A 17,307-nucleotide genomic window follows, 5' to 3' on the forward strand; every position below is an offset into this window, starting at 1 on the left:
AGATAGATAGATAGATAGATAGATAGATAGATAGATAGATAGATAGAAAGGCAAGGCTCAAAAATAAAGCAGAGAGGGATAGTAAGATAGCTTGGTAGGTAAAGCATTTGCCATACAAGCCTGAGAACCTGAATTGGATCCCTGGAGACTCACATAAAGACAGAAAAAAATAACTGACTCCACAGAATCATCCTCTATGCTACACATGTGCTCACAGGCCCGACACGTCACCCCCCACACACACACAAACTTATAATAAAATTAAGCAAGGAGCTTTCCTCGCTGCCCGGGGATGGGTTCATTCGGCGTTGTTCCTGATTCCCGGCGTAACTTAAAGGGGACACTTACTCAACATCTGGAGCCCTTGATGTCCTGCAGGTGAAGGAGGAGGATGTCCTCAAATTCCTCGATGCAGGAACCCACTTAGGTGGCACCAAGCTTGACTTTCAGATGGAGCAATACATCTACAAAGGGAAGAGTGATGGTATGTATCTACATCATAAATCTGAAGAGGACCTGGGAGAAGCTGTTGCTTGCAGCTCGGGCTATTGTCATTGAGAACCCTGCCGATGGCAGCATCATCTCCTCCAGGAGCACTGGCCAGCGAGCTGTGCTGAAGTTTGCCGCTGCCACTGGAGCCACACCAATTGCTGGCTGCTTCACACCCGGGACCTTCACTAACCAGATCCAAGCAGCTTTCAGGGAGCCACGGCTTCTAGTGGTGACTGGTCCCAGGGCTGACCACCAGCCGCTCACAGAGGCCGCTTACGTCAACCTGCCCACCATCGCTCCACGCAGCACAGATTCTCCTATGGCCTATGTGGACATTGCCATCCATGCAACAACAAGGGAGCTCACTCAGTGAGCCTGATGTGGTGGATGGTGGCCCGGGAAGTACTCCGCATGGGTGGCATTTTCTCCCATGAGCACCCGTGGGAGGTTGTGCCTGATCTTGACTTCTACAGAGACCCAGGGAAGATGGAGAAAGAGGAAGAGGCTGCTGCTGAGAAGGCTGTGACCAAGGAAGAATTCCAGGGTGAATGGACTGCGCCAGCTCCTGAGTTCACTGCCACTCAGCCCGAGGTGGCAGACTGGTCTGAGGGTGTGCAGGTGCCCTCTGTGCCCATCCAGCAGTTCCCTACTGAAGACTGCAGTGCTCAGCCAGCCACTGAGGACTGGCCAGCAGCTCCCACAGCGCAGGCCACCGAATGGGTTGGAGCCATCATTGAGTAGTCCTGGGCTCCTCTGCAGACACCTGAGCAAAGGGGGGAAAGGTGGAAGGAAAATAAAGTTTCTAAAAGCTAAAAAAAAAAAAAAAAAAAAAAAAAGAAAGGATAGAGTAGACAAGTGGATGGTTTGGGTTGGGTTTCAAGAGGAATTACGTAACTCCCACCTGGGGGGAGAATTTTATTTGTCGGGTGGGTCATGTGAGAAGATGAGGCAGGAGGGACCTTTCCAAGAGCAAACTCTTCGGGTATCTTAGGAAAGGAAGGGGGAACAGCAAGTGTAAAGATCCTGAGGACCCAATGTTCTAAGAGCAACAAGGAGACCATTGTGACAGAAACAGAAGCATGTGCATGGGAGCAGAATGAGCAAGATATAAGAACAGCCAAGAATCCAGGAGGAGATGAGCTATCCCTTAGGGAAACCAACAGCAAAGGGAGCCAGTCCCTTTGGGTATTCTAACAGGAGGAGCCGAGCCACTTGTGCGATGCTGGGGACAGCACTCCAGTTGCTAGAGCCAGTATAAAGTAAGGGTGCCTCCAACTCAAGGTCGGGGGAGCATGAGGAAGGCCAGAGGGACTGGGAGGGAGGGCCAGGGGTCCAGAAGGCTGTAATTAAAGAGGCAGAGAGGTGGCTGGTTTGTGAGAAGGACGAACAGTGGGAGGACAGTGGACCCAATTGAGAGAGGACCAAGAACTATGGTGGGGAGGCTTTGCAGAAAACCAGGCCAGCCTCTGTCATCATCACACACACATCCCCAACACACACACACACACACACACACACGCACGCACACACGCACGCACACGCACGTCAGAAGTGGTGGACGAGCTGCTGCCATTGGGACCATGCAACAAACACCTGACTGGCCCAGAATGCTCTGGCCCAGTTTCCCTTTCCTTCCCTGACTCTCTAGTAGCTTCCCTGGCACTGTGTCCCAGGCATCCTTGGGTGGGCAGTGCCTAGGCAGGGCTGAGATGGTACCCAAAGGGGAAACCCCCTTAGTTTCTGTCTCACAGAAGGAACTCAGTAGGGAAACCCCACAAGTCCCAAAAGGAAAGTGGGAGTTTGGGGAAGACCAAGAAACCCCCATGCTCTCTCAGAAGATGGGAAATCAAGGGTGTGGTTGAGGACAGGGTTGTGCTAGAAGGGACGCTGTGGTCAGGCTCCATCCCTGACTATGATCGTTATGGTGCTGGGATTACCGTGGGTCATGGCTGAGTCTTGATCTGACCTCATGCAACCCCAAGCTGGCCACAGGCTGAACCTCAATTCTAGTCGTTGGTTGAGCTCTTATCCTAGCCAACGCCTTCACCTCACCTGAGTCACAGCTTCACTCAGAAATTACACAGCTCTGTCTCTGATGAAGCTCTGAGTCTAACGGTAACCAGCCACAAGGAGAGGATTCACTGATAGCTCTGGCTCCAAGCATAGAACGCGCACACACGCTGGCCTCAGGCTAGGCATTGAGTTCAGTCCTCGACCAAGTTCTGACCCTTGATAGGACTGAGCCCTGATCCTACGTGACTCTGTCCACAGACTGAGCCTTTGTCTGAATAAAGCTGATCACAATACCAGGGCCTTGAGATGGGGCTCCTTCAGCCCTGACACTCCATTATGCCACTCGAATGCCAGCTCTCGGTGCAGCAAACCAGTTCCTGCCAGCCTCGCACATACTCATCCAGCGCCATGGAGCTGTGACTTCCCGCACACTCTTCAGCCATCTGGTAAACCAAATAAGGGTATGGATGAGTCAACCCCACTGAGTCCCCCGTTATGGGTAATTCCCTTACCTGGCCATCTGTCATTCAGGGGACAATGGATGCTTGTGACAGCAGAGAAGCACAAGACAGTTGGGTCTTTTGGGTTCCACTAGTGGACAGACCTATGTGAGTGGACAGAGTCCCCGGGGTGGGGAGGGAAGGAAGGGGCTGGACCTCGGAGCCCAACAGAGGGTCTGGAGCTCAGATGTGCTGAAACCCTAACTTCCCGCCACCCCCCTCTTCACCCTCTGGGAAGGGAAATTACATTTCCCCATTTTAACAAGGACTTAGTGAGCACAAAGCTGAAACTACAAGCAGGACAGAAAGTGAAACTGGGCGCAGCCCCCAATATAAGACCCCCCTATCCAGGAGATGGCCGCATACAGAGGCTGGGCCCTGACATGGGCCAGGTGACAGGAGGCCTTGGCTGGCGTGAGTTGGAAGCTGGGACTGGGCAGAGGGTGGGAGGTTCGGTGGAGCCTGGGAGAGGTTTAACAGGTAGGTTTACAGGTAGGGTTGGGGCAGAGAGCTGAAGGACAATACCTGGGCAAGCTGATGGGCATGGCTGACTGACCATGGCAATGAGACTGGAATAAACAGGCAGAGGGTGGAGCGGTGGAATTATGGTTTTGCTGGGCAAGTGATAGGACGATTTGGCTGAGATGTGTACAGAGGACTGGACGGGTAATCTGGCCAGGGGTAGGTCTAGGCAGACAAATGAAGAGTATAAAAGGAAGAGGAGGAAAACTGAGGACAGTCAGAACAGCCTTAGGGGAAGCTGGTACAAATGGTGACCGGGCCCAAGAGGGAACCCCTCCCGGTAAAGCTCTTTAACTAGAAGCTTAGAAGGTTGCCCAGTCTGCAGCTGGTAGCTGGAGGGCTAGGGGCAGAGCTGTAGGAAGAGGGGCAAGTTGACTGGGTAGGAACAAGAGCTGGAGGATGAGGCCAGGATTCACTACATAAGGGATCTTGGAGGTGATAAGTGAGTATGAGTTGGCACAGCACAGCCAGGAGTCTATTATTCACCAGAGTCCAAGGTCCAAGGATACATGGTCTGTCCCTATTCTAGAGCTAAGAGGAATTCTGCTGAGTCTCTAGGGTGTTAGAATGGCTCACAAGCCAAGAAACCTGAATACCAGAGATGTCGGACACTTCTGAAAGGCCATGGGGATACTGGGTGGCCTTGACGTGCCTGTTAACCTCTGTGAAGGGCATTGGGGGAGGTTTATAGATTATGAGGGGACAGGGAAGGAGCCTGGAGAGGAGCTCCAGGAGTGGAGATGGACTTGGGGACGGTTTTGGTTTGGGTTTCGAGGGGGAATTGTGTAACTCCCACTTGAGAGAGAAACCAGCGAGGACTCTCTCTTCCCAGAGCCCCCACTTTCCAGCCCTTCTCCCCTTTAACCAAGAAAATTCAGGGCTTGGAAACCCCTGCAATGTCAGCCAGCCCGACTCTCATTTAATAGTTGGGAGCCTGGGACACAGAGACAAGAGGTGACTTGCTCAAGGGAGGACCAGGAAACTAACCTCCCCCGCCTTCCATCCACCCTACCCCACATTCCTCTCCCGGTACCATGCTGCTGGTTTACCCCCGGAAGGCTCCAGTGCACGGTGGCTTGTTTTCCAGATGAGTCCCTGGGACAGAGCCACTGGCTTTGCCAGGTCTCCCCCAGGACCCTAGGTCAGTTCAAAGCACCAGAAATGCCTGGGTGAGCCCAACTAATCCTTGACAGAACAGTGTCTCCATGTCTGGACCAGGTGGCTACTTCTGAGTTCCCTGGAGAAAGCATACTGGCCCATGGTTCCAGCCCCGCCTCCCTGTCCCTCTTACAGTCTAACCTTGGCTAGTCACTTTATCCAGTCTCAAGATCCTTCTCCACTGGGAAACGGAGAAAGAACTGGCAGCCAGGCTGCATGCATGCAGTTGTGTAGGCGGGGCACTGGCAAAGGCAGTTGACCAAGGGAATTATTGGGGCTGTATGTGTCGAGATCCCATCTTTGGTGTTCTTTCAGCAGTGTGCAGAATGATGGTTCTGAGGGCACAGCTTAACGATGCTAATAGAAGAGACCTCGGTGCTTGTATAGGCTGGTTCTCTTCTTCAGCATTCTCCTCTGGCCCTTATCTCGTCCCCTTTCCTCCTCTCTCCAGGGCTCAGCCTGCTGCTGCTACCCTTGCTTCTGGTACGAGCTGGTGCCTGGGGATTCCCAACAGGCCCCCTGAGCCTTCAGGAGCTGCGTAAGGAATTCACCGTCAGCCTGTACCTGGCCCGGAAGCTGCTCTCCGAGGTTCAGGGCTACGTCCACAGCTTTGTGAGTTTCCCTAGTGCAATCGGGTCTGGAGGTGGGGACACCCCCAGGTCCCACTGGCCCCTACTAACAGAACCTACCCCTCAGGCTGAATCTCACTTGCCAGGAGTGAGCCTAGACTTCCTGCCCCTGGGACACAATCTCGCCAATGTCTCCCTGACCTTCCAGGCATGGCGTCACCTCTCTGTGAGTGAAAGTCAAGGGCTGGGGAGACTGGCAGTCAAGCATAGAACGTGGACGGGGTTTGAGTGGGCGTGGACCTGCAGGCTTGTGTGGTTAATGTGTATTTAATATGCACACATCTGCCTAATCAAGGTGAAGCTGGAAGCCTGGGAGAGTGGCACACATCTGCAATCCTGATACTTGGGAGGCAGAGACTTGAACTTGAGAGAGAGAAGGGTGGGAGAGGATCAGAGAGGGAGAAGGAGCACGCTGAAATCTGAAATTGAGAACAGGAAGATGGCGAGGAGGACTCTGGGTGGGGCTGGGATCGTGACGGGGTTGGGAATGGAGGTAGATGTGGGAGAGACAGGCTGGTGACTGTGGCGGGAGTGGGGTCAGGTCGGAGATGAGAAGAGGGGTGTGGATATGGGTGAAAATTGGGCTGGGGATGGAAGAGGATGTGGAATGGGCAAACAGTGATTCTGAGAGTGCAGGAGGGAGGTGGATTTGGTTTAGGAATGGGGATGAGGTGGGAAAGGAGGTAGAGATGTTGGAAATAGGGTGTGATTGATTGGTCGGATGGGGTGGTCAAGGAAGGAATGGAATGGAGGGAGGGAGTTGAAGCTAGAGAAGAGTATGGACTAAGGAGATGGGACCAAGCTCAAAAACAGTGATGGAAGAACATGAGAATAATTCCAAGAAGGCCAGCAAGATGGCTCAGTGGAGAAAGGTGCTTGCTGCCAAGGCTAACAGCCTGACGTCAATCCCTGGGACCCACATGGTGGAGGGGGAGAACCCAATCCAGCAAGTTGTTCTCTGACCACAGGCATGTGCGCAGGTTCACATACGCACACGCTATAAACAAACACAGTGTAATTTTTTGTTTGTTTGTTTTTAAAGACGGTTTCAACTATTTGCTCTGGCTGTCTTGGAACTCACTATGTAGACCAGACTGACTTGGAACTCACAGAGATCTACCTGCCTCTGCCTCCCAAATGCTGAGATCAAAGGCGTGTGCTATCATGTCTGACATAATTTTGTTTTGGTTTGTTTGTTTTTGTTTTTTTTTTTTTTTAAGACAGGGTTCCTCTGTGGAGCCTTGGCTGTCCTGGACTCACTTTGTAGACCAGGCTGGCCTTGAACTCACAGAGATCTGCCTGCCTCTTTCTCCCTGGGTATATAACAAATTTTTTTAAAGAGTAACCTTAAGGATGAAATGAAAGCTGGAACGAAAGAGACCCACGTAAAGATAGGACTGTCTCTTGACCATTCCCCTTCCATTCAACAGGACCCAGAAAGACTCTGCTTTCTCTCCACCACACTTCGACCCTTCCCTGCCTTGCTGGGGGCGCTGGGGACTCAGAGGACCTGGACCAGCTCAGAGAGAGTGCAGCTGTGGGCCATGAGGCTGGATCTCCGGGACCTCCACAGGCACATCCGTTTTCAGGTAGAGTGCCCACTACACCCCTGACCCTCGGGGATCTACAAGCAAAATGGGCTCTTCAGCTCCCTTTTGAAACACCCCTGGGAATCAGAGGAAGCCAGCTCCTATGAGTGAGTAGCGGCTCCAGAGCCTGGATCTGCCCAAAAGTCTCTGCCTGCTCTTGAGGGTTGGACTCCAATGACTCCTGGGACACCCAGGACAAACCCTGCCATCATCCGGACCAATATCTGTTCTCCTTTCCCTCCAAATCTGACATCACTCAGATCCTCCCAGATATTTCAAAGGGCAACAGAAATTTTACCTTAGTAAAGAGTAAAAAGAGTATAGAAAATGCAAGCAAGAGCAGGAAGTAGCTCTGTCACCTGGTCTGATCCTTTAAAAAAAAAAAAATCCTTAAGAACAGAGAGGAATTTCCTGACCAGTGATCCCCAGGGCAGTCCTGGGGGAGTCCACCTAGTTCATAGTGCCTTGCTCTACCGTGACCAGTTTAGTTAAAAATGTGTGTGTGTGTGTGTGTGTGTGTGTGTGTGTGTGTATGTGTGTGTGTGTGTGTGTAAGGGGGCTGTAGAGATGGCTCAGTAGTTAATGGCTCTGGCTGCTCTTCCAGAGGACCTGGGTCCAATTCTGAGCACCTATGTGGCAGCTCACAACCACCATGTAACTCCATTTCTAGGGATTCTAATGCCTTTTCTCACCTCCTTGGCATCGGGCATGTAGGAGGTGCGCAGACTTACATTCGGGCAAAACACTCATACGCATAAAATAAATTTAAGTCTTTTTTTTTTTTTAATCTTGTAGGCCAAGTATGGTGATACATTCTTGTAGTCCCAAACATTTGGCAGTCTGAGGCAGGATTAGGAATTCAAGGCCATGCTGCGATTACATAGGAAGAGTCTGTAAAAGCGAACAAACACAAGAAACGTAGAGCTGGAGAGATGGTACAGCAGTTAAGAGCAGTTGCTGTTCTTGCAGAGGAGAAACACTCACAAATGCCCAGTACTCTCTCTGGCCTCCAAGAACACCAGCCAGGCAGGCAGTGCAACATACATACATACATACATACATACATACATACATACATACAGGCAAAATGCTCAAACACAGAAAATAAAGATGAATAAATCATTAAAATTTGACTGGAGTGATAGCTCAGCACCCACAGGGGAAAAAAAGAACACCAGGTTTAGATAAAGACTTGCCTAGATTAGATAAAGACTTTGACACCAAGGGTCAGAGGTAGAGACTCCCGAGAGCAATCATGGCTCATGGGTGTCATTAGGAGGTGGTGTGCAAGAGAAGGTACAGAGACTTCCTCAGGTTCTTCATGTGGCCCATGGGTCTCTCCTCACAGGTGCTGGCTGCAGGATTCAACTGCTCTGAGGAGGAGGAGGAAGAGGAGGAAGAGGAGGAAGAGGAGGAAGAAGGGCAGGAGCTGCTCCTAGGGGCTCTGGATGGCCCCAACCAGGTGTCATCCCAAGTGTCCTGGCCCCAGCTGCTCTATACATACCAGCTCCTACACTCCCTGGAGCTTGTCCTGTCTCGGGCTGTTCGGGACCTGCTGCTGCTGTCCATGCCTGGGCACCCGGGCCCAGCTTGGGAGTCCTAACACCTAGCTTCCAGCCCTCTGGAGTGACCTTTCAGCTCCCTTCCCTCACCCATGAAGACTCTAAGGCTGGAGTCTGGCCAACGGTCTCCAGCTCATTTGCCTTAGCTCAGGCAGGGCTTCACTAGTTCCCAGCCCTGGCCCAGTAACTTAAAAGCCCTCTGGTCCTTACCAGGTATTTATTTCTTGGATATTTATTTATTTTTAGAAAACGATGGTTTATTTATTTGTTTCATTCTTGAGTTAGGCCAACATGCTGGGTACCTAATAAAGCCCTCTGGCCCATTTTGTACCTCCGCACCGTTTCACAGGAATGTCTGACATCCAAAGGGCAGGGCACCTTGGGAAGGAGTCAAGTCAGTCAGAAGCTTCTGGCGACCCATAAGCTCTCTCTACTCCCAAATTCTTCAAGTTCCTGGGAACCGGTCCCCAGCTCCAGCCTGGAGGTTACCATGGTAACCCGCAGAGTTGTGATATTGAGCTATCATTTTGGAAACTCAAAGCAACTGGTCAGCTGCCCCATGGCCATCAAATCCAAGAGGTGCCCTTCGGCCCCTTGAGCCCCTTTTCTTGGGGCTGGCTTCTACCCCAGAGGTGTGTAACCTTCCACAGCTCTCAGTGGGGTTCCGTCTTGGTGGTTAATTGGGGAAAAGGTGATCATACATGGAGAATTTAGGGGATAATAGTCTCCCCAACCCTGTCTTCCTTGTAGTCAGTCTTCAGAGTAGCTGAGACGGATGGGAAAGATGACCAGGAAGGAGAGCCGTGATAGAGGCCAATGGAGCAGCTCACACTGGGCAATCAGACTCCTTAGATTCAGCGTCTTGAGAAACATCTAGCTGTGTTCCAGTGGCTGAGGGAGTCAGGGGTGACCAGGATCCAGCAGAGCCTTCTGGCCCCACTTAGAAGGCCCTGTCACTGTGGCTTTGGCCGGCTCAGTCGGGCTTGCAGTTCCTGCATCATGCCCGGATGAGCAAAGCCAAACCTGTAGAGAGAACAGATTGATGCGAGCTGGACCCCAGGTGCCCACAGCCTCCTCACCAGCCCAGGTGTAGTGCCCCTGTGTTTACCCATGTCCCAGCACTTTTCTCTTGGCTGGCACTGGAGTCCCTTCGGGCCTTGTAGCACTTGGCTCTGGAGTTTCCTCTGGCTGAAGAGGGGAGGGCTCGGGGAATGAAGGCTCCTCCTGGGGCTGGGGGCTGGGAGGGTCATAATGCGGCTCAGGAGCAGAGATACGACGGAAAGAGGGCCTCGAGCGCCGCCGTGAGGAATTTCGTGAGAGAAGCACACGACTCCGAGGGACAGAGACATCCAGGCGGGACCCAGGGAGCAGGGCCTGCAGGGCAAGGGACACAGAAGACTGTGAGGAACTGACTTCCAGGTTCTGCTTGTCCCTCTTGGGGTCCTGTTGGAGCCCTCACCTCATGCCAGTCGCTGTGAGCATCCCCTGGGTCACCTGCTGGGGCCTCAGCTGATTCAGAGGAGCCAGGCACAGCTACTGTGGGGATCTGGTGTGCCAGCTGCGTCTCCTGGCCTGAAGATTCCTCCAGACCTTCAGGGTCGGCCTCCTTGATCTCTGTCCTGTGTCCTGCGCTCACAGCATCCTCCACACCTTGTAGCTTTTGTGTCTCTCCCTCGGAGTCCTGGGTCTTCCACTCTCCTGATGGCCCTCCCCCAGCCTCTTCCTCCAGCCCCTCAGTCTCTGTGGTGGTTATGGACCCCTCTGCTCTCTCTGCTCGGGAGCCTAAAGTCACATTGTCCGCTCCCCTTACTCCTTCTGCCATTACAGATGTCCCCACCTCGGCCTGCTCTCCCTCTCCAGTCCCACCAATTTCTCCGATGTCACAGCTGGACACCTCCTCTGTTGAACCCTCCAAGCCAATGTCCTGCCCACTTCGCTTCTCTGCAGCCTCCTCCAGCTCGGTGCCTCCTGCAGCCTCCCCTCTGTCTTTGGAATGCCAGTCTTTCCCAAACTCCCTTTCTGGAGCTACCCCAGCTTCCCATCTTGGTCCTTCCTCAGCCCCCACAGTCCTGACACCCAGAATAATCTCAGCAGCCAAAGAACTGGTCTGTGTAGCCTCCCTGTCCTGCAGACTCAGAGCCGCCTCCTCCGGCCCCCTCTTCCTGGACGCTCTCTCTGCTTCCTGAGGCACTGGAGCCTCCCCCTGGCTAGCCTTGTCTTCTGTGGGCTTGGGTTCTCCCACTGACTGGCCTGCCCCTGTCTCCTCTACTCCCCACCCTGGGACCTCTGGCTGTTGGGCCTTCTGACCTCCTTCAGCCTGGATCTCCACTGCCTGCCCTGTTACAATCTCTTCCTCACCTACTTCAGCATCTGCTTTTACCTTCTGGGTATTTCTGTTGTCCATATCCCTTCTCCAGTTTCCCCAGGCTTCTAGCTCAGGACCTGCAAACTCCACAGGCCTGGGATATTCCTCCAAGCTTAGCATGCCTTCTGAACTCAGTTCTGGAGCTTTCCTAGTCATTTCCTGACACCCCTGTCCTTCCTCAAGTTGTGTGGTCAAGGTCTGGGAACCTCTTATCACCTCAGCGTCCTGTCCCTCGGTGACCTTGACTCTCAGTACCTCTACCTCTGCTCTCATCTGCTCTGCCTCAACCTTCTCTCCCATAAACAATTCCTCAGGCCTGGCTTCTGGAGATTCTTCCCAGTCAGGCTCATTTTTAGCCTCCTTAGCCAGAACTAGCATAGCCTCTGTGGCCAGGTAGCTCCTTTTCTCCTCAGAGGACTCTTCTGCCTGCATCTTCTCTTCGTTTCTCATCCCATTATCCCCCATGGCTAAGTCTTGCCTCCCCTCATCCTCAAGGCTGTCCCCTGTCTCCTGGCCTCCCACAGCCTCCCTCCCTGCTATCTGGCCCTCAGTCATCTCCTCGGTTCTCTCCATCTCGAGAGTCTGGATGAGAAGCCTAACTTCATCCTCTCTCTTTTCATCAACTTCATCTTGCTGGTCTCCCTTGCAAGTCTCTTCTAGGACCCAGCGTCTCCCAGGAGCTTCTGGAATGTTGTCTCCTTGGTCCGGCCCATATTCTGCTTCCTGAATTCCTAGGCTATCAGCCCCCTCCCTGCCTGACACTGCCCAGGCCTCTCTAACCAACATGGCCCAGTCCTCAGATTCTGCCCCTGGGGCTTGTGTCCCCTGTCCCCTTGCACTATGGCCATCCCTCATTGCGACCACCCTCTTCTCTTCCCTGTCAGGCCCTCTGGCCTCAGACCCCTCAGTTTTTGCAGCTACCTCCTGGGCCACCCAGTCTGTCTCTTTGCCATCCTCTGATACATTCTGCCCATCAGTGCCAGCATTTCCCTGAGGCTCCCCGTGCCAGGTTGGCTGTGACTCCGCCCCTCTGGCCATCCCTGGCTCTGCTGCTCTGACCACCTCCTCCTTTTCTTCCTTCTGCTCACAGGTTCTCAGGGGCTCTCCACTGCTCACTTCCTCCTCACTGTGATCCCAGATCTCCTGGGCTCTGACACTGGTCCTGTCTTTGTGAATCCCAGGCCCAGCCTCGGGCTTCAGTGGAGCACTTGGCTCCTGGCCCCTGGCCCCCTCAGCTGCCTTCCTGGACCCAGTGTCCTGGCTTTCTGCTTGGCACCTTGTGGAGCTGTCTGCTCTCCACCCCTGGGTCTGTTCTCCAGCTAAACTTCCTTCTTGGCATCTTATAGTCTCTTCAGGTACTCCTACCCTCTCGCTCTGTCCACTTCTAAGTGCCTCCAGGTCCTCCTGGGCTTCCTCCTCCACAACCTTCCCTGAATCTCCTGCAGCCACCTCCCCCAGTTCCTCAGCTGCCTGCGGCTCCCTCTCTACCGTGGGGACCGCGTCTCCTACGAGGTAAGACACAAAAGCACTGAAGGAATCCTAGAAGAGAAGAAAGCGAAGTGAAGGCACTCCGGGGAGGTCAGCAAAGCCCAGGTAAGAAATCGGGGATCTAGAAATCTGCTGACGGATTGAGACAGGGCGTGAATGCGCTTGTGCAGGTGGGATATTGAAACCCAGGAGACTGGGCTAGGAGTCTGGCTGACTGTAGGAAAGGGACCTAGAGCTGGAGGAGAGGCTCCAGGGAAGGAGGAAAGGTGAGACCACAGGGAATGGGTGGAAGTGCCTGGCATCTCTTTGCCCCCTCTCACCAGTGTGCCCCTCAAGGCCTGATGCAACCCAGGGAGGCGAAGCCGGAGAAAATCCATTCTGTGGGTCTCTGGGTGTCCAGAAAGCTCACAATGACCATCCGTCCCCACCCACTAATGCAAGCCAGTCCTCCCCGGCACCCAAGACACTTCCTCTTCCCCTGTCTCTCCCTGACGTATCTCCACCCCAGGCCCTGCGCACCTCCCCCATGCTCATGAGTGACTTCACGAGGGGCAGGAGAGCGGCCGCAGTGTCCAGGTGACTCAGACTCAGGTGCACTTGGAGCGGATCAGGCCAGGAAGAAAAGAGTGGGGAGAGGAGACCTCGGAATTGGGTGTTGGGGGAGGGGGCTTGTGGCAAGTGCAGCCCGAGTGACTCAGGTCATGTATTCACACCTCAGCCATTTCCGTCTCCTCCAAGCCACAGCCTGCAACGAGAGGAAGCTAGGGTTTGTGGTTCCTGATTCATCTGGGGAGAAGCCGAAGGAGGGAGGATAAGACTGACTAGTGGAAACCCTGGCTTCCCATTTCCACGACGTTAACACTTTGCTGTGGATGAAAGCTCTGGGACTCGGTGGCTCCAACGCCCATATCCTTACCTGTGGTTATTCTTGTACTGTGGTCACACTGTCAGTCACAGTGCGACTGACTCTTTAAGGACATAGGCTGCAGAATTTCTAGAGCCTGCGTGCGTGGGTAGCAGGATCCCTTTTGTCCCTGGTTGAGCGATTTGGGAAGGCATATTTCAGACAGCGAGCTTAATGACTGGTGGTTGAAGAAAGCTGGTGGAAGGGGGCAGAGGCTACTAGAAACCATAGCAGAGAAACAGGCTTGATGAAGGATGGCCAAGATGCTGCCCTACCGCTGAGAGAAAGGGAAGGGACTCCTTATTTGGGGCTATCTGAGGTGACTATCCAACCGCCCTCCTCCCCTCCTCCTCCTAATTTCCAATTAGGTCAACTGGCTGACCACGCAGAACAGGAAGAACGGCCACAGCAGCTTGCCCAGTGAACGCAGCACCTCTGCTCTATTTCTTACTGCTGACTGGGTCTCCAAAGACACCTAAAGGTCCAACGCAGGATCTTCGGTTAACATTTCAAGGAGGGGGCGTTGGTTTTCTCCTCTGTAACACCAGGGGTTGGGCTACTTTCGTGGTATTTTTTTTGTTCTGGGATAACATGACAACGGGAATTTCTTGGATATTGCCAAAGATAATTCATGAAAACCTGTTTGGTGGCTGTTTATCTTTAAGCTTTCTAGGCAAGCGATACCGCCTCCCAGCTACTCTAAGATAAGTAGATAGGTCTTTACAAGTCTGTAAGAACAACAGATAAGGAGACCCGAGGCAGGTCGCCTTTGCTCCAAGCAAGGCTTGTCCTTGGCAAGTTTGGGTGGGTCTTGGGGTCAGCTACTTAGGAAAGTAGCCACCTTTGTTTCAGGCAACTGAGGGCAGCAGGAAAAGCAGCTGACGCCTCCCGCGCCATGACTAGTACTGGCACACTCGGTCGGCGTCTAGAGCGCCGCTTCCACGGCCCTATTTGCGGTTCCCGTCGGCTCCAGTTCAAAATCGGTGCTTCCGGGGTTCCTCCGAACTCTCCTTTTCTCTACTCTCCAAAGTTTGAGAAGGCCGAAGGCGAAAAGAGGACCCGGAAGTAGGGAGCAACCTTCCGAGCACGTGATGGGAGATCCAGGGGTAATGTCACGTGACCTGACAATCTGCTATTCTACCTTGCGGCGAGCTCAGCTGCTCTTAAAGGTACAGGCCTGGGGGCAGGGGCTTTGCCTTTGGAGGGGCCGGGGGCGGGGTCCGATGGGTCGGGCGTGGGTGGACACGAGATGGCGATCTGGGGGTCTGTTGATGGACAAGTCCTACGTGGCAGACAGCGGGACCTGGGACTGTCCACGGAGCTTTGATCCCTCGCACCCACCTGTCCCAGACTTTCATCTGTTCTCTTGAAGCGAACCCCGAACACACGCTGACTTTGGGCCCTTTGGGGAGCCCTAAGTCAATGCTATGGGAAGCTCTGCGGGCTCGTGGAGGCGCCTTGAGGATTCCGAGAGTGAGTGCTCTTGTCGGTTGTCTTGGGAGTGACCATCCCTGCCCCGGCTCTCCTGAGGAGCTCGGCTAGTGGCCCAGCCCCCGCAACGGAATACATGACACTCGGGGGGGGGGGGGGGGGAGCCTTCCCGTACCTGAGTGGTGGTTCATGCCGGTTCTTCCTCCTAGGGGAGGAGACCGACCCAGAGCCCCGGGCCCCTCCGTTGGATAGTCCGAGTGCCCACTGGAAAAATGCAGTGGGCTTCTGGTAAGTAGCCTGAGAATTGTGCAAAAAAAGCAAAGCGCCGCTGAAGCGAAGAGAGTAAGAGTAAGCTGCAGAAGGCAATTGAATCCGCAAATACTGAATCAACTGTGAGCTTCCAAATTCCATTAAATTACCACCCTCACCTATTGGTCAGAGCCTATTAAATGTTTTCCTCCAACCAACTCAGTCGCAACTTTGTTTTCTTTTATTTTTATGGGAAGGCCTTACGTATCCCAGGCCAGCTTCAAACTCTACAGGCAGTGGAGGCTTGCCCTAAATTTGTAATTCTCCCGCGGTTGCCTCCAGGTGCTGCCATTACAGGCCTGTGGCACCGTGCCTGACTCACCCAGTGTTTTTGTTTGCAGTGCAGGGTATTAAAAGTGGGGCCTTCTGTGCTCGCGGAGCAGAGCGCTCTACAAAGCTGAGCCCTGTCCCCAGCCGGTTGGTTTGCCCCTAGCGCTGTGCATAGCTCTGGGAGGTGAAAATAAGAACGATATGTTTCGTGAGTCCAGAGGAGCCCTGGTGGTATTTTGATTCCTCTAGCGCACTTGGAGATCGGCAGGTGAAAACTTGTGCCCATTTTACATAGGAATACTCCAAGGCCACAGATATAGAAAGCAACTGATTTTGGTTTCAAGCCCTGATGCGTTTCCATTGTACCGTAGTGTGTCAGTGGATGAGAAATGGCCCCCGGAACTGATTCTTAGTGTAAGCATAGAAAAAAGGGTGTGCAGGTATACCTTCCGGTAGAGGGCTTGGTGCTTGTTGCTCTAATATCAAAGCCTCGGTTTCACTGATGGTGGAGAAAAATAAATAAAAATAGGTTTGAAGGGTACAGGTAAGGGAGAGATCTTTAAGGACTGTGGGTGGACGGAAAGGCAGAAACGTAAGTCCCGCCCTCGTTCTAGGATCCTGGGTCTTTGCAATAATTTCTCATACGTGGTCATGCTGAGTGCCGCCCATGACATCCTGAAGCAGGAGCAGGAGTCTGGAAACCAGAGCCACGTAAGTGAGCCCCTCCTCACCACCACCCCGTTGTTAGTCCCCGTGGGAGTACCAGGGACTCACCCAGGGCCAGGAAAACTCACGGGGTAGCCAGGGGTGGGGAAAGGGAGCTAAAGAGTGCAGTGAGTACCAGGTTGGTGAACTCAGGGAACCAGCTGGGTAAGACCTGACTTTGTGGTTTGTTTTGTCCCCTGGCCCTGTTGGCCTTTGGGGCTAGGTGACCATTGTGAGCCCTGTCCTGCGCATTGTAGGTGTTCATTGGCACCTGGATTTCTACAAGAATGCTTTGAAAACTATGTTATGTCCACCTTGGGTGGCTATCTTTGGCCTCTGGGCCACTAGTTTGAGATGCTTATAAATGCATTCCTCCAGTGTACACAGAAAAACAAAGGCAATAAGGGCCCCGAGAAGCCCATGCCTACCCACAGCTGTCAAGTTAAGGCAGAGCTGGGACTGGGCCTTGGTTAGCTTCCTGCCTCTGTGTAGGAAAGACTGTCTTCTCTCCCATAGGTGGAGCCAGGCCCAACACCCGTGCCCCACAACAGCTCCTCTCGATTTGATTGCAACTCAATCTCCACAGCCGTGAGTGCCCATGCGAGCCCCTCGAGCCCCTCCCCCCCATCCACACCTTTGCTCCGTTATTTCCTATGTGTCCAGTTGGAAGTGACAGGATTGCAGTGATCCACACTGTCAGTAGCTCAGGTGACCCTCTCGGTAGTTTTATAAATTAAGCGCTGCAAGGCCCCTGTTTGGGATGAGGAGACTGAAGCTCAGAGTGTGTAAATGCCTTCACACCCATCAGAGGAGCCCCAGAGCTGGCAAGAAACTCAGATCTGTCTAACCCCAGAGCCTGAACTTGCATCAGGTCTCGCTGGCTCCTCCACTGGGTTGGGAAGGTTGTCTCTGGGGGGAGGGGGGGTCTAGGCTCTTAACCATGTTCTCCTGTCTCAGGCAGTGCTCCTGGCAGACATCCTTCCCACCCTCATCATCAAACTCCTGGCTCCTCTTGGCCTTCATTTGCTGCCCTACAGGTCTGGGTCAGGGTGGCAGGAAGAAGGCAGAGTGGGGAGGAAGCGGGAGGCTGGAGAGTCCAGCATGGAGGGAGACTTCTGAGTCCCTCCCCATCTTTCCTCAGCCCCCGGGTGCTTGTCAGTGGAGTTTGTTCTGCTGGAAGCTTTATCCTTGTTGCCTTTTCTCAGTCAGTGGGGTTAAGCCTATGTGGTAAGTATGCCGCTCTGAGAGCCTGTGCTGTGGGGGGAGTCTCCCCAGCTTCCCAGAGTTAAAGGATATGTCTGCAACCCCAGGAGACTGCTAGTGGTGTGTGTGTGTGTGTGTGTGTGTGTGTGTGTGTGTGTGTGTGTGTG

The 17,307-nt window shown here is 53.4% G+C and overlaps 3 protein-coding genes and 1 pseudogene across 6 annotated transcripts in view; 3 read left to right on the forward strand and 1 right to left on the reverse strand.

Annotated features, from left to right (window-relative positions):
- The window catches only part of LOC129691529 (40S ribosomal protein SA-like), a 6,725-nt pseudogene extending 5,492 nt beyond the window's left edge, over positions 1-1,233 (forward strand).
- Positions 1,234-3,388: 2,155 nt separating this feature from the next.
- Positions 3,389-8,506, forward strand: Il27 (interleukin 27). Its single transcript, XM_055627300.1, has 5 exons — positions 3,389-3,419; positions 5,137-5,297; positions 5,382-5,480; positions 6,745-6,903; positions 8,252-8,506. Exons 1-5 carry the CDS (start codon positions 3,389-3,391, stop codon positions 8,504-8,506), a joined length of 705 nt encoding a protein of 234 aa, XP_055483275.1.
- A 236-nt stretch (positions 8,507-8,742) lies between these two features.
- Positions 8,743-13,332, reverse strand: Apobr (apolipoprotein B receptor). The gene is made up of 4 exons (XM_055627448.1): positions 12,639-13,332; positions 9,925-12,369; positions 9,574-9,839; positions 8,743-9,488 (listed from the first exon to the last, which is right to left on the reverse strand). Exons 1-4 carry the CDS (start codon positions 12,693-12,695, stop codon positions 9,419-9,421), a joined length of 2,838 nt encoding a protein of 945 aa, XP_055483423.1. The 5' UTR covers positions 12,696-13,332; the 3' UTR covers positions 8,743-9,418.
- Positions 13,332-17,307, forward strand: part of Cln3 (CLN3 lysosomal/endosomal transmembrane protein, battenin) — a 13,791-nt gene continuing 9,815 nt past the window's right edge. For 2 of the 4 annotated variants that reach the window (XM_055627449.1, XM_055627452.1), the window contains exons 1-7: positions 13,332-14,391; positions 14,516-14,695; positions 14,863-14,941; positions 15,847-15,943; positions 16,454-16,525; positions 16,895-16,974; positions 17,079-17,164. In XM_055627449.1, the coding sequence (XP_055483424.1) occupies positions 14,650-14,695; positions 14,863-14,941; positions 15,847-15,943; positions 16,454-16,525; positions 16,895-16,974; positions 17,079-17,164 (460 nt within the window). In that variant the 5' untranslated portion in view covers positions 13,332-14,391; positions 14,516-14,649. The remainder of the gene's footprint in view (positions 14,392-14,515; positions 14,696-14,862; positions 14,942-15,846; positions 15,944-16,453; positions 16,526-16,894; positions 16,975-17,078; positions 17,165-17,307) is intronic. The other 2 variants (XM_055627451.1, XM_055627450.1) reach the window with 2 other exon arrangements.

Source organism: Psammomys obesus, unplaced genomic scaffold (assembly GCF_907164565.1).
Source record: "Psammomys obesus unplaced genomic scaffold, mPsaObe1.curated_primary_1811, whole genome shotgun sequence".
NCBI classification, from domain to species: Eukaryota; Metazoa; Chordata; class Mammalia; order Rodentia; family Muridae; genus Psammomys; species Psammomys obesus.

Excerpts from the sequence above, each read along its gene's own strand:
- Il27 (XM_055627300.1), top strand. The coding sequence starts at position 3,389 with ATGGGCCAGGTGACAGGAGGCCTTGGCTGGC. Across the intron at positions 5,298-5,381 it reads AGGGCTACGTCCACAGCTTT|GCTGAATCTCACTTGCCAGG; the intron begins GTGAGTTTCCCT and ends CCTACCCCTCAG. Across the intron at positions 5,481-6,744 it reads AGGCATGGCGTCACCTCTCT|GACCCAGAAAGACTCTGCTT; the intron begins GTGAGTGAAAGT and ends TCCATTCAACAG.
- Apobr (XM_055627448.1), bottom strand. The coding sequence starts at position 12,695 with ATGGATTTTCTCCGGCTTCGCCTCCCTGGGTTGCATCAGGCCTTGAGG. Across the intron at positions 9,840-9,924 it reads CTCACAGCGACTGGCATGAG|GCCCTGCTCCCTGGGTCCCG; the intron begins GTGAGGGCTCCA and ends CTTGCCCTGCAG. Across the intron at positions 9,489-9,573 it reads AGAAAAGTGCTGGGACATGG|GTTTGGCTTTGCTCATCCGG; the intron begins GTAAACACAGGG and ends TTCTCTCTACAG.